Below are 14,704 nucleotides of genomic sequence, written 5' to 3'. Positions count from 1 at the left end.
TTGACTCAGGCTTGGACTATCCACACCTGGATGGAAGGGAGGTTAGGCTAAAGCTGGAGTGTGAACCCTGGGCTTATGTTGCAGTGTAGACATATTCTTAGTTTCTCTGTTGCTTCCATTGGTATCCAGTTGATGATTTTGATGTACCACAAATTTCTTTAATCTGATCTTTTTCTTATCGGAGGCTTTTTACATTTGATTCATTTCAAGGATTATATTTCATTGTTAGACCCTACTATTAATTGGGATTCCCCCCTTTTAAGCAATTTCTCTTAATATTCCAAAGTTATACCCTGGTTTTTATATCTTCCATCATTCCTTCTGCCTTGAGTCAAACAATTAATACTTTTAGAATACAACAATTATTTACAGTGAAAACCAACAAAATCCCTTATCTTCTAAATTTGGAGGATATACTCCATATATTCTTTGATTGTGCATAAGCATTTCACATTATTTATGACTTAAAATAGAACAAGAGATATCATCCACATACTGAAGTATGTAGATTTGACTCACAAGGCAAGCGAATGTGCACTTCTATTTTGGGGAGACGGACAGATTATTCGTGGTATATTTGATTTACAAGGAAAACCATGTATAGTTTGTAATTTGGGGTAAAGACATGTGGTTTGGATTTCTTGGGGTAACCGGCAGTTTGCCCAATTTGACCTTCAGTCTTACAGCCAGTCATATCTAGTTTGCTTAATTTGCTGGTATCCCACTCACAATGTGCAGTGGGCCACTTTGCGTAGTAAAGCAGGATGGTTTCTTGGAGGTCTGTTTAGAGGGTTTTAGCCATATGCAAATTATGAGAGATTCTTGCCTAGAGGATTAACAATACTCTTACTTAGCCATTTTTATTTCTATTTTTAGAGAGAGAAACTCCTGACTTTGGCTGATCTGTAGGTTCCTTAGACAAAGTATCTCACGTGATGCAAACCATTTTCTTATCTTCTTAGGTGGATTCTGTTTTGGGATAAACAGAAGTGGACAGCTTTTCTAATTATTGAGAGCCAGAAGGAATGTGTAGTTATTAATCATTCAAGGCATATCTCTTCTATAGAACCTTACAACTGCATCTCTAACTTTTGACTGTGGAATCTACTCTTTTGTATCCACTGCTTTTATGGTTGCACTACAACACGTTTGTTTAATCTGTAATACTATTTTGTGTCTGTTTTCAGATCCCAGTTCAGATTTGGCAGCTAAACTGAATCAGGAGCTAGAAACAACTGAACACCTGGATGCTAGTTTCACGGCTTATCTGCAATACTGTGGAATATTTCAAGATGCCATGGACCCAGTGAAAGAAAAAGAAACTATTTCACCACAACTGAAGGTAATATGTGGAGGAAAGCCAGTGTACTAGGAATTGGTTGTGGTCTTTCACCTTAAACCAGAACACTAGGAAATATATATTATATAAAGCAGTTAGCTATAAGTCAATTGCTCAGTTCATTACCCCATATATGTTCATTAATCATTTACCTCTTGAGCTGGCTGCAGTAAGGTCGTTGTCCTCCTCCTCTCCATCTTTCTCCTTCCCCTGGCTCTCTCTAGGAGGAGGTCTACTGCTTTTTGTCTTGCCTTTCCATGGTGGCGTCACAGCTGCATTGACTGAAGTGGGGTGATGCCCCAACATGCTAGTCTGGTTTTGAGTCTCACATCCTGGTGGTACAAGTGTCAGCTGGTAGCAGTGGGGCATGGTTTGGTCTCAGATTCCAGAGAAAACTGGCTCACAGTATAAAGGTCTCCTTAGATTTAGTGTGGTGCTTTCTTGGCTGCTTTGCTATCCTGATGGGGAAACCCCATAGCAAAGTGTTGTACAGGGGCCCAGGGAGTGAAAACATCTCACAGATCCAGTTACTACCAAGGCAGGGGAAGGCTAGAGACAGGCTTGAGATAGCAAAGTCTGCCTGTTGCTCTAAAAAAAGGCAGAAATACAGCCAGAAATCTTCAGCAGGAAATGTGCTAATTGATGACCATTTTCATTGTTGGAGGCATTAAAAATGAAGCTACATGCCACTAGGGAGGACAGCAAATTCCACTCTCTGGATGCCTGAGTCTTGGCTTTCTACCTACAGAAGACAAAACCCTTCAGAAAATCCCCAAAACCATTTGTCTCCTTTGCCAAATGTACGAGAGGTGAAAGCTTGTCTCCTCACACAGACTAAGTGGATTTCAGGCTCCATCCTGCTTTTCTATGAATTGGCAGTGACCCTCCCTCATGCTCGAGCATAGCTCCGGTGGCCTCTGTAGCTTCACTGTGAGACATCCCTCTGCTAGAGGTCTGTAGAGCAACAACAGGAGGCTACATGTGTTCATTTGTGAGAAGTTATGCCCTGGTGCAGGCTTTGACAGCAGATGCCTCCTTTGGCAGATCAGTCCTTCAATCAGTTTCTTGCACCCTCCTCCTTGATGAATACTTCTGGTGAGTCACCTCAAATGGAAAACACATAGGGACTATCACTCAAAGGAAGAATGGTTACTTACCTTGTACAGTAACTGGAGTTCATCAAGACTGTGATTCCCTATCTGTACTCGACTAACTGCCCTCCTTGCCCTCTGCTTCAGATCCTTATCCTAAGATTATTTGTGAGAGATGAGGAATTGGAGAGGCACTTGGTCCATTCTGCCCTGCTCCTTACACCTTTGGCTGGGAGGCCAAGGAGGAAAAGGGCACATCTAACGCTGCTAATGAAAAATCTTCCAGTCTCAGGCACATGGAGTCCATTGCACCTCAAGTGGAATTCACATAGGGACTACACATCTCAGACTTCAGTTACTATACAAGGGAAGTAGATTTCCCTTTCTCAAACAGAGGAAGTAGGTTACATGGAGCACGCTATTGCCCACAGGCTCTCATGAAGCTAACTCACTGGATTGAAGTTTTGGTGTTTAAATACTGTCCTATAGAGAGAGAGAGAGAGAGTGTGTGGGATTTCACCACAAGTCCAATGTTCTGCTTCTGTGCCTGAAAAGCAGTTCACTGTGCTTCTCTCTTTCTAATCCACTTTGGGGTAGGCCTCAGACCTGGCAGTCTGTTCCACCCTCCCCCTCCTAGCAGATCAAAGATTGATCAACCTCAGCTGGGGACTCAGAAGGGAATAGGCAGGATGTCTTGCCATCTATGGTTATGTCCTTGGACCTGTTCAGAAGAGAGACTCACAGCTGCAGGAGCTTTTGTTGGTTTCTCAGTGGTAGTGGCATGGGACCCACCGGAGGAGCTAGAGATTTAGATGCATGTATTAATTGTTTTAAATATTTATGCTTTTGAATTGCTTATATTAATGTTCCAAAAGTAAGTTGCAACTACAAATATCTCTATATCCAGAGTAGGATATTTCTAATTAAAATAACCTATAAAAGGATTTATTTTAAATTTCAAATGACCTTCCCTGGAATGAGACAAGGAAATATCTGTACATCATATAATAGTTTGGAGGCAGGGAATTCATATTGAGAAAGATGTTTCAGCATGATAATTACACCGGAAATAATTACCAGTGTTCGGCTTGTTAAGGCTGTAAATGTTTTGGGGATGCTGTTTTTGTGTAATCTGTTAAATTAAGTCGAGACCATCACATCTAGATTCATGACTCATTTCACTGGACCCCCTATTTAATGACAATAGGGGTTAATTGCATGACAACAGTTTTAATAATTTTTGGTTTATTGCCAGAAATTTCTGTTGTTGTATTTGAAATATTCGCCAAGTTTGTGCAGTTTTTCATCTCAATCACATAGGTACATAGCATGCATTGCAGCCAAATGCACTAGTTTAGGCCATTAATATCTGTCGACGCTGTACTAAGAGTACAGTTGCTAGTGGGTAGGAGGGACATTCATGTTAGGTGTAGGCACTATGCTGCCTGAAAATTATTGGAAAGTTGGCTGTTGCTTGTCTTAACTGGCCTAGGGACAAAGTCTGAACTCACAATAGAGCTGTCAGCCAAGGAGGATTGGTTTGTTGAGACCAAGATCCCTATCTCCCCCAAGGAGGGACAGCATTCCTACCACCCACCCACAGGTTCTGCATGTCCCTACGCCATCTTGAGCAGCAGGTACAGGAATCCATGCAAAGCGTTTCGAACTCCCATGTAAGAGAGGTTTCAGGATTTGGACCTGTGTAGGTAGTTTAGCAACTGGATTGTAGTAGCAGAGTGCCCAAGACACCAAACTTTTTATAAATGTACTTGACAACTTTAATATGGTAACCAAGGGTTTGATATCTTCAAATTCTACTTAAGGAGAATGTGCATGCGCCGTGTGACTTTCACAAGGTTTATAATACCAGGCAGTATAAATTGGCGCTTGCAGGGTCTTTATTTGATAAATGTGTCAAACAGGGTGGATCTGTAACATTATGTAGAGATCATGTCTCAGATTTGTATATAACAAACTTCTTGCCTTTACTTTCAGGGCCCTTATGACTAGCTATTGTGTGTCTCATATGCTATTGAGATATCTACTCCTGCCCCCATTCTACCTACAAAAAAATTGACAATTGTTAGGCAGCTGGTGTGCTATGATCTCTGTCTTTCATGCAAACCGGCATTGTCTCATTGTTCCCTTGTGCCACCTTCGTCTATATCCACCTGTTGTCTCTTGTTTTATACTTAGATTATAAGTTCTTTGGGACAGGCATGATCTTCTTGTCATGTGTTTGTACAGTGTCTGGTGCAGTGAGGTCTTGGTCCATGACTGGGCTTCTAGGTGCTACCACAATACCAACAATAGTACTTAAAATGTTGGCTGGGTGAATGGGGCTCTATAAAAAGATGCATCTCTAGCTTCTAAGAGGTTGAGTGGATGAGACAATATTGTCCTTGACTTCTGTCTAGAAACTAAAATTTAAGATAAGATATTGTATTGCCTTAATTCATACTTCGTTTTTTTCATGTAGGCATATATTTTACATGGCAACTTAGTGTCTTTTTGCATATATTTAAAGAGGGTGAATATAAGAGAGCAAAATAAAGATTGATGTGAGAATCTTAACTTCTAATTTCCTTATCCCTAGGCCTTTGATGTTTTTAACTTCTATAACTTTTACATATTAAAAATACTAATACAAATATATTCTTCTTTGAGTGATGATCCCTAAGTGTATTCCACACGTGGGTGCGCATGCGTGCCATGCACTTGAATCTGGAAATATTTCTTAGCCGTGACTGCCCTTCAGTTGGCATCCCTGCACCCACCTCTGCTTTTATCACTGCTTGCGAATCACTCACGTGTAGAATACACATTGGGACCATCACTCGAAGAAGATGATGAGGAGGTTCCTTGCTTGTGTAAGTGGAGGTTCTTCGAAATGTGTGTCCCTAGCCATATCCCTATCCATATTTCACTACCCGCCCTCCATCCTCTCTGCTTCGGACTACATTCTAGGACAGTAAGAGAGAGATTGGAGAGTCGTCGACCCACACTATCTATAATACCCTTGGCTGGGAGCACGAGGGGACACCACGCACGTGCTGGTTAATGGGCATTGGTGTATGGTGGTCATGTGCACCCATGTGTGGAATATACATAGGGACCACATATCTCAAAAAAACCTCCAGTTACAGGTGAGTAACCTCCTCTTCTTAACTTACAATCTATATTATATTTTTTTCTGTTTCATCTCTGTGTATTTGTTTAAAGTTAATAGTGCAGACAGCTCCTTCTGCTAGAAAACACTCTGAATATAAGATCATGTTTTTATGTTTAAACTTAATTTGCAGAAACATGAATTCCAAAATGTTTTCTGGATCTTTTAGCATTTTAGATTCTGTTGGTACTATAACATCAGTTTATGCAAAATGTTTTGTCCCTTTTCAGTCTGTGCTGAAGATGGTGTACGAGGACAGCCGCAGAATACTGGCTTTGTCAGAACATCCCTTTCCTCTTAGTGATCAAAAAAGCTTTCAGCAGTCTGCTGTAGCCGAGGGATGGCGAAAAGAAGGACTAACCTTGCTGGATGCAATACAGTCATTGAAGGATTACCTTAGCAAAGTGGAAGATAGAGGAGACAAGGTATCCAGGATAAAGTCTGTTGTACCTCCCTTAAAATACCTGTTTTTTTGTATAGATGCTAATACATTTACTCTATTCCTGTAGGAATCTTCAGATACTTGTTTTGACTGGCGAGGAGAACTTCTCCAGGCAGTTCAGAGTGTGCTAGAGAAGGAGCGGAACATGTTTCAAGTTGACTTGCAGTCACACCTTTGCAATCCTGGTTCTGGGGATGAAGGTTCATTAGTGGAAAAACTGGAGCATATTGTGAAACGACAAGTAAGATCGCCTTGGAGAATTAACACTTACAGATCAGCCACTTTCTTTCCCTGGGTTTGGAGGCCATGTTTGTGGGCATAATGCACGAATGCTTCCTTCGTTTTTCAGTTTCATCTCTTATGTTCTGAAATCTAGTACTGCAATCTAAACAAGTTAAGAGCAATGGGTTTTTATACAGGCTTTGTTTTGGCTCCCATTTTTCTCTACATTTCATCGAGATCTACTGACTGTAGTGTTTATCAGTTAGTCTTTAGGAGATTGTGATTGTGGGAAGGAGGTGCTTCACATGAAAGCAGACATCTACTCCTAGCTACACAAATGGTCCCTTGGCAAAATTCATAGCTGAATTAGTCCTGATGTGATTTTGGATAACTTCACGCTTATAGGTTAGCATCAGGCCAGAGAGTTTGCAATAACTATCACCCTATTAGGGAAACCAATAAAGTGCATTCTTTTATTTAATTAAATATTTGAGAGTTAATAAAATGGGGTATGAGTTTGATCATCTTAAATTACTTTTCTTCATTGTTTCAATAAAATTTGACCTACTATATAGGGGAGCATGACCTGTGGGAATCTCGGATTTATGTTGTGGGAAGAATTGCTTGGGATTTTAATATTACTTACAAGTTACTGTCTTTTTGTTTCCCCATTCCATCCCCCTAATGTCTGCAATGGGCTTGGTCTATTTTCAGGAAGAACAGCAGCAGATAGTTTTAGAGCACCTTCTGTCTTCTGATAGGAACAGCTTACTTTCCGAAATACAGGACCTTCGAGCTCAGCTACGAATAACACATCTTCAAAACCAGGAGAAGCTGCAGCAGCTACAAGAAACTCTTACAAATGCAGAGGATCGTGGGAGTAAACAAGAACACCAACTTCGGAGGAAAGGTAGCACCTAGGAAACACTTTCCATCTGCTCTTCCACTCTCACTCACACCAAAAAAAAAAAAAAAAAAAGGAGGGGAGAGGGGGGAAAGTGCAGTAAAAATGATGAGAAATGAATTCTGCCATCAGATATCATTTTGTGAACTCATTAGGGTTTCTTGTGGGGATGGGAGTGCAGATTGTCCAAATAGCAGTGGTTCAGAAAAGGCTGTATTTGAAAAGTTTAAAATAGAGGTGAATTATCTTTGGTTTATCTTAGGCAAAGATGAAGTTGGGGGCGACTTCGATGTCAAGGAATGTATGAAGGTAGAAAACTTAAGAATAGAGAGCAACAACTAGGGGTTTTCAGAAAAATCTCCATATTGGTGTGTCTATCTGTGTATATTGGAAAATGGAAATGTTAATAAGTGGGTTATAAAAGCAGTAGATAAGTGGCTGCTTGCAATTATTGTTTTATCAAAATAGTTAAAAGCCAGAGAGGAGCCAGTTCTCTGATGAACCAATCAAAGCCAAAACGAATGGGAAAGCTGAGGGAGAGACTAACAGTAGAACAGAAGTTGTATAATCCTTTCCATGTTTTTTATTTAAACTATGTTTGAAAAGTTGAGTTATTTATTAGCACAGGATCAGGAAGAACAGTATAGCCAGGGTCCACATATTTGTCTGTACTTTTAAACCCATATAATTGGGAACAGAGTTGTTAAATATATTATAATACAAATGGACTTTGTTTGTTTTCCCAGCTGAATTATTAGAATATAAACTTCAGCAGGAAAAAACCATAGCTAGTGACTTGCAGAACTCTCTAAGTGAGGAACAGGAGAGGGCCTCGGAGATGCATGAACTCCTGAAGCAGGAGCAATCTGCAGTATCGGACTTGAAATCAGAGCTTTATGAAAGCAAAGAAGAGAATGAAAGTCTACAAAAATCCCTGCAAAAGCTTCAGAGGGAAATAAACCAGCTTCGGTAAGAAGTACTTTTTTGAGAGCTACATTAACAATCTGTAGTGAACTTGTGTTGGTTAAATCCAGAAATGGATTGGAATCCTCTGACATGCAAGGGGAATGAAGAAACGGTAACTTCTGCCAATCTGTACAGAAGTAGAGTTTAATGAAATAATTTACTTTGAATGTTTACTGGCTGCTAATTTGTTGTTGATTTTTGCTCAGTGGTGCAAACTTGAAAATTTTACTGACAAGTTTGGGAGTTGCAGCTGATGATACAATGTCTCTGCCCATACAATGTATATCTTGGTGAGACTAGAATTCCTTCTAACCCCTGACCTTGCTGGCCTACTACTTCCAGCTCTTATCCATTCCTTCCCCAATGACCCTAGTCTGTCTGTTAGAGCCAGGCAACTTCCCTTGGCAAAGTTAGTGGCCTGGTCATCATGGCTTGGGCCTGTTTTCTCTCTCCCCTGTAGTCCTAGTGCACACTAGTGGATTTTTTCCTCCCATATAGCACCGGGGTTCCTCTGCCACAAGGAAAGATAGCTTATCCTATTTATCAACAGCTGCTATAATTTCTAGTTATGCTGAGGATAGCTGACTGCTCCCATTTCAGAAGTTAAAATAGGAAGGGGGTTAACTTTAAAGGCACAGCTAAAGAACAAAAATTAAAAAGATAGACGAGACCGTAAGCCAACTAACAAAATTATAAAATGTATCCCACTTGTGTTGTGAGTGGAGTCGCAAAGTGACTTAATTGCTCCTGCTTCAATGGAAAGAAAGGTTAAAAAGACTGAAGAAAAGATTTCTTTCCAAAACAATAATATTTAAAAAGTTTTCCATTCTGAACTGAGCTAAAAGTGTTATTTGTAACTTTGCTGAATGTTGCAGTTCTGAACTGGAAAATAAAGAAAAAGATCTGAGAGTTGCACTCCAAGACCTACAGAATGAACATTCGAAAGAAAAAGAGTTACGAAATATGTTTGAAGAACAACACCTTCAGCATAAGCTAAGAGAGGATGAAAAGACAAAAGCATTAGAGGTAACATTCTGCATGTTAATGAGATCCTCAGAGCTAATCTCCTAAGTAGACTGACTTGCATTAACAAAATGTCTGTTGCACTTCTTTCCCTACACAGAGTTTTTTCCCTATTTTTAATCTCTGATAACCCCTTTCTTCTCTTGTTTGTTCAATCCCAGTGATTCTGGAGGACTTGCTCAGAAATGAAAGTTTTAAAATGTCATTTTTAATTGCACCCACATCCATGTTCCTTCTTTTACAAAAAACAAGCAACTTTTTGTGCCTTTTTTGTTGTTTTAAGAGAGACTTGTATTTAAGATAGTTTTCTACTTCCACTTGATCCCGCCATAAAGTTTCATTTCACAATTTGTAACTGCTTCCAATGTTCCTTAACAAGCATGCTGTGTACTGTAGACACATACTGCATGATCATTTAGGATTATGACTAGAAAGCACTGTCAGATGTTGGCTGAGAATCAAGTAATTGGAAAGTTTGCAATAGAATACATATTACACAGGTCAACTGAACTGCTTTTTGTTTCTGTTCTTTTTTCTGAGTTAAATTTAAAATAATCAGTAATTTTTATTATATCAAGTTATGAATCAGTCCATGTACAATGATTATTTGTCTGAATAGATGGAGAAAAATTCAGCCAGGCTGTCACTTGCTACCTCTGCCTGGAAACTTGTTGAAGAGCTTGTTGAACAAAACAAAACAAAACCAACCAACTAACCAAAACTATTTTCATAGCCTCATCACATAGAATCATAGAATATCCGGGTTGGAAGGGACCTCAGGAGGTCATCTAGTCCAACCCCCTGCTCAAAGCAGGACCAATTCCCAACTAAATCATCCCAGCCAGTGCTTTGTCAAGCCTGACCTTAAAAACCTCTAAGGATGGAGATTCCACCACCTCCCTAGGCAACCCATTCCAGTGCTTCACCACCCTCCTAGTGAAAAAGTTTTTCCTAATATCCAACCTAAACCTCCCCCACTGCAACTTGAGACTATTACTCCTTGTTCTGTCATCTGGTACCACTGAGAACAGTCTAGATCCATCCTCTTTGGAACCCCCTTTCAGGTAGTTGAAAGCAGCTATCAAATCCCCCCTCATTCTTCTCTTCTGCAGACTAAACAATCCCAGTTCCCTCAGCCTCTCCTTGTAAGTCATGTGCTCCAGCCCCCTAATCATTTTTGTTGCCCTCCGCTGGACTCTTTCCAATTTTTCCACATCCTTCTTGTAGTGTGGGGCCCAAAACTGGACACAATACTCCAGATGAGGCCTCACCAATGTCGAATAGAGAGGAATGATCACGTCCCTTGATCTGCTGGCAGTGCCCCTACTTATACAGCTCAAAATGCCGTTAGCCTTCTTGGCAACAAGGACACACTGTCGATTCATATCCAGCTTCTCGTCCACTGTAACCCCTAGGTCCTTTTCTGCAGAACTGCTTCCTAGCCATTCGGTCCCTACTCTGTAACAGTGAATGGGATTCTTCTGTCCTAAGTGCTGGACTCTGCACTTGTCCCTGTTGAACCTCATCAGGTTTCTTTTGGCTCAATCCTCTAATTTGTCTAGGTCCCTCTGTATCCTATTCCTACCCTCCAGCGTATCTACCAGTCCTCCCAGCTTAGTGTCATCTGCAAACTTGCTGAGAGTGCAGTCTACGCCATCCTCCAGATCATTAATGAAGATAAAAAGAAAAACGGCCCCAGGACCGACCCTTGGGGCACTCCGCTTGAAACCGGCTGCCAACTAGACATGGAGCCATTGATCAGTACCCGTTGAGCCCGACGGTCTAGCCAGCTTTCTATCCACTGTGACAGGGTCAGGCCAGATGGCTACAGGAGAGTGATAGAAGGCAGATATATTAGCCCCAGATTAAGTAGGTCTCTTTTCCCTGGGTAAGGTAACAGGGAAGGTTCCAGAACAATCAGGAACTTTCTGGAAATAATTAAGGCAGACAGGCTGATTAGAACACCTACAGCCAATCAAGAAGCTGCTAGAATCAATTAAGGCAGGCTAATCAGGGCACCTGGGTTTAAAAAGGAGCTCACTTCAGCTTGTGGTATGGGTGTAAGGAGCTGGGAGTGAGAGGGTGTGCTGCTGGAGGACTGAGGAGTATAAGGATTAACAGGCACCAAGAAGAAGGTCCTGTGGTGAGGATAAAGAAGGTGTTTGGAGGAGGCCATGGGGAAGTAGCCCAGGGAATTGTAGCTGTTGTGCAGCTGTTCCAGGAGGCACTCTAGACAGCTGCAGTCCACAGGGCCCTGGGCTGGAACCCGGAGCAGAGGGTGGGACCGGGTTCCCCCCCAAACCTCCCAATTGACCTGGACTGTGGGTTCTACCAGAGGGGAAGGTCTCTGTACTGTCCCCCAACCCACATGGTGAATCTCTGAGGCAAGAAAATCCGCCAATAAGCGCAGGACCCACCAAGATAGAGAAGGAACTTTGTCACACCACCTTATAGTGCATTCATCCAGCCCATACTACTTTAACTTGCCGGCAAGAATACTGTGGAAGACTGTATCAAAAGGTTTGCTAAAGTCCAGGAATAACACATCCACTGCTTTCCCCTCATCCACAGACCCAGTTATCTCCTCATAGAAGGCAATTAGGGTAGTCAGGCATGACTTGCCCTTGGTGAATCCATGCTGACTGTTCCTGATCACTTTCCTCTCCTCAAAGTGCTTCAGAATTGATTCCTTGAGGACCTGCTCCCTGATTTTTTCCAGGGACTGAGGTGAGGCTGACTGGCCTGTAGTTCCCCGGATCCTCGTCCTTCCCTTTTTTAAAGATGGGCACTACATTAGCCTTTTTCCAGTCATCCAGGACCTCCCCGGATCGCCATGAGTTTTCAAAGATAATGGCCAATGGCTCTGCAATCACATCCGCCAACTCCTTTAGCAGCCTCGGATGCAGTGCATCCGGCCCCATGGACTTGTGCTCATCCAGTTTTTCTAAATAGTCCTGAACCACTTTTTTCTCCACAGAGGGCTGGTCACCTCCTCCCCATACTGTGCTGCCCAGTGCAGCAGTCTGGGAGCTGACCTTGTTTGTGAAGACGGAGGCAAAAAAAGCATTGAATACTTTAGCTTCTTCCACATCCTCTGTCACTAGGTTGCCTCCCTCATTCAGTAAGGGGCCTACACTTTCCTTGACTTTCTTCTTGTTGCTAACATACCTGAAGAAACCCTTCTTATTACTCTTAACATCTCTTGCTATCTGCAGCTCCAAGTGTGATTTGGCCTTCCTGATGCATGCCTGAGCAATATTTTTATAGTCCTCCTTGGTCATTTGTCCAATCTTCCACTTCTTGTAAGCTTCTTTTTTCTGTTTAAGATCAGCAAGGATTTCATTGTTAAGCCAAGCTGGTCGCCTGCCATATTTACTAAGTCCTCCTAATTATAAGCTAATTATAAGTGAGTGAGGATTCTGAGATAGACCTCTTGAATGGGCTCCAGGTCCTAAGGAAAGCTAACTGCAAGAGACCACACCAATGCCACAGCAGAACTTCCGTGCTCCCAGAGCACACTAAAAAAGTTAAATCTAAAGGGCTAAACAGGGAAGGAAAAAGCACACAAAATCTAGGAGATATCCTCTGACTCCTCTGCCTCATCTGACTTCTCCCCCTATGCTAAGCAGGTGCTACGCCAAGTTTACAGGCTCCCTCCTTTTTGGAGAAAAGCTGAATAAGGTTCTGGCTGACAATGCAGCAAAATCCAAACAGTCAGTCTGTCTCCTCCCCAGTAAGGTCCCTGAGGAGAGAATATTAGACTGTTTTTTGACAGAGATGCTCCTCATCCTCACAGAGGTACTAGCAAAGGGATAACAGATTTCCCAAGGGACAACAGTGGAATTGTGGTCTGTGGTGAAAGTTCAGAGTGACCTCAGCCCCACAAAATGCGCTTTGACAAAGATTGCATAGGCCTCTGCCCACACCTGAAGCTACGGGACAGGAGTTTCTATTTCCTAGGGAAATAGTCAGCCACAGATACTCCTTGGAGCTGCAGGCTCCACCTCATCTGTTCTTCACCCAGCTCCAATGACTCCATAAAACACAACCTGATCCACAATGACACTTCTGGATATGGGAGTGATAGAGAGCGTTTGTGACGGTGTCCCCGGGGTGCAACCTGAACTGTGGGGCTGCTGAGCCCTCCAAACCCACCAGCCTGGGTTGTCCCTCACACTATGATGCTCATGTAAAGCTACAAAGTTCTGGCAGGCCCTGCGCTCACACAGTCATCCACAGGCAGGGACACACCCAGCTGAGTTACAGGAATGATCTCCCAGCCACTCAGGAACCAACAATAGAGGCTCCAGCCACTTCCCCCCAAGCTTTTCAGCCTTGCACCCCAGAGATGCACTGTCTTACACTGCTCATGGTTCCCTTGGACAGTGTAAACTCATTAATAAGTTGGCCACTCCCTCAGTGTGGAATGGACATACACTACTCCTTGTAACCTGAGCTGAGATTTCACAAGCACTTCAACCCAAAACCACAATGTTTTTAGGTAAAATATAAAACAAATTTATCAACTACAGAAAGAGAGATTTTAAGTGATTATAAGTAGAGGCAGAGAGATCAAAGTTGGGCTGGCTAGCTCAGCTGGTTAGAGCGTGGTGCTAATAATGCCAAGGTTGTGGATTTAAGCCCCAGACTGGCCACTTGACAGTCCTAGGAAAGTGGTGTGTCTTCCTTTAATTATATTCCATGATTCTATTCTATGATTCAAATCAGAAAAGAATGCCACCTTGGCTAAATAGCAGAGTCAGGAAGGCCAGTACAGGGGAAAAGACAACCTTCAAAATTTGAAGTCAAATCTTAGTGAGGCTACTAGGAAGGTGCACATACTGGCAGTTAAGTGTACTAAGACAGGCCAAGAAAGAATTTGCAAAGGATGCAAAAACAAAACAAAAAAAAAATTTTTTTTGGGGGGGGGGGGAGGGATAGCTCAGTGGTTTGCGCATTGGCCTGCTAAACCCAGCATTGTGAGTTCAATCCTTGAGGGGGCCCTTTAGGGATCTGGGGGGAAAAAAATCTGTCTGGGGATTGGTCCTGCTTTGAGCAGGGGATTGGACTAGCTGACCTCCTAAGGTCCCTTCCAATCCTGATATTCTATGATTCTACCTAAAAAATAAATTTGCAGTCTAATTCTAACCTAAACAGACTAAGCAAGATTTGAATGAAGCAGTGTCTCACCCTAACAGATGGTACAAGCAGGTTACAGTTCCTCAGTACACAGACTGGACTACCTTCCAGCCTGGGACCACTCTTCCCCAGTTCAGAGTCTTCCAGATGTTGAGACTGGGGGAGAGGCCAAGTGATGATGTCACTGTTTCTCATTTTATACCTTCTTTCATCTGCTAGAAACATCCATGCTGTGACATGGGGCTCATTCACCTGCACATCTACCAATGTGATATATGCCATCATATGCCAGCAATGCCCCTCTGCCATGTACATTGGCCAAACCAGGCAGTCTCTTCGCAAAAGAATAAATGGACACAAATCTGACATCAGGAATCATAACATTCAAAAACCAGTAGGAGAACACTTC

At 42.3% G+C, this 14,704-nt stretch overlaps 1 protein-coding gene across 5 annotated transcripts in view; it reads left to right on the top strand.

The window, feature by feature from the left end:
• Positions 1-14,704, top strand: part of PCNT (pericentrin) — a 230,759-nt gene that overhangs the window by 178,246 nt on the left and 37,809 nt on the right. For all 5 annotated transcript variants that reach the window (XM_054043682.1, XM_054043685.1, XM_054043684.1 and 2 more), the window contains 6 exons: positions 1,188-1,342; positions 5,830-6,024; positions 6,109-6,282; positions 6,978-7,173; positions 7,914-8,136; positions 9,009-9,159. In XM_054043682.1, the coding sequence (XP_053899657.1) occupies positions 1,188-1,342; positions 5,830-6,024; positions 6,109-6,282; positions 6,978-7,173; positions 7,914-8,136; positions 9,009-9,159 (1,094 nt within the window). The remainder of the gene's footprint in view (positions 1-1,187; positions 1,343-5,829; positions 6,025-6,108; positions 6,283-6,977; positions 7,174-7,913; positions 8,137-9,008; positions 9,160-14,704) is intronic.

Source organism: Malaclemys terrapin, chromosome 11, assembly GCF_027887155.1.
Source record: "Malaclemys terrapin pileata isolate rMalTer1 chromosome 11, rMalTer1.hap1, whole genome shotgun sequence".
Lineage (NCBI taxonomy): Eukaryota > Metazoa > Chordata > Testudines > Emydidae > Malaclemys > Malaclemys terrapin.
The sequence above is the reverse complement of the archived record's forward strand: the minus strand, read 5'-3'. Positions and strand labels throughout refer to the sequence as shown.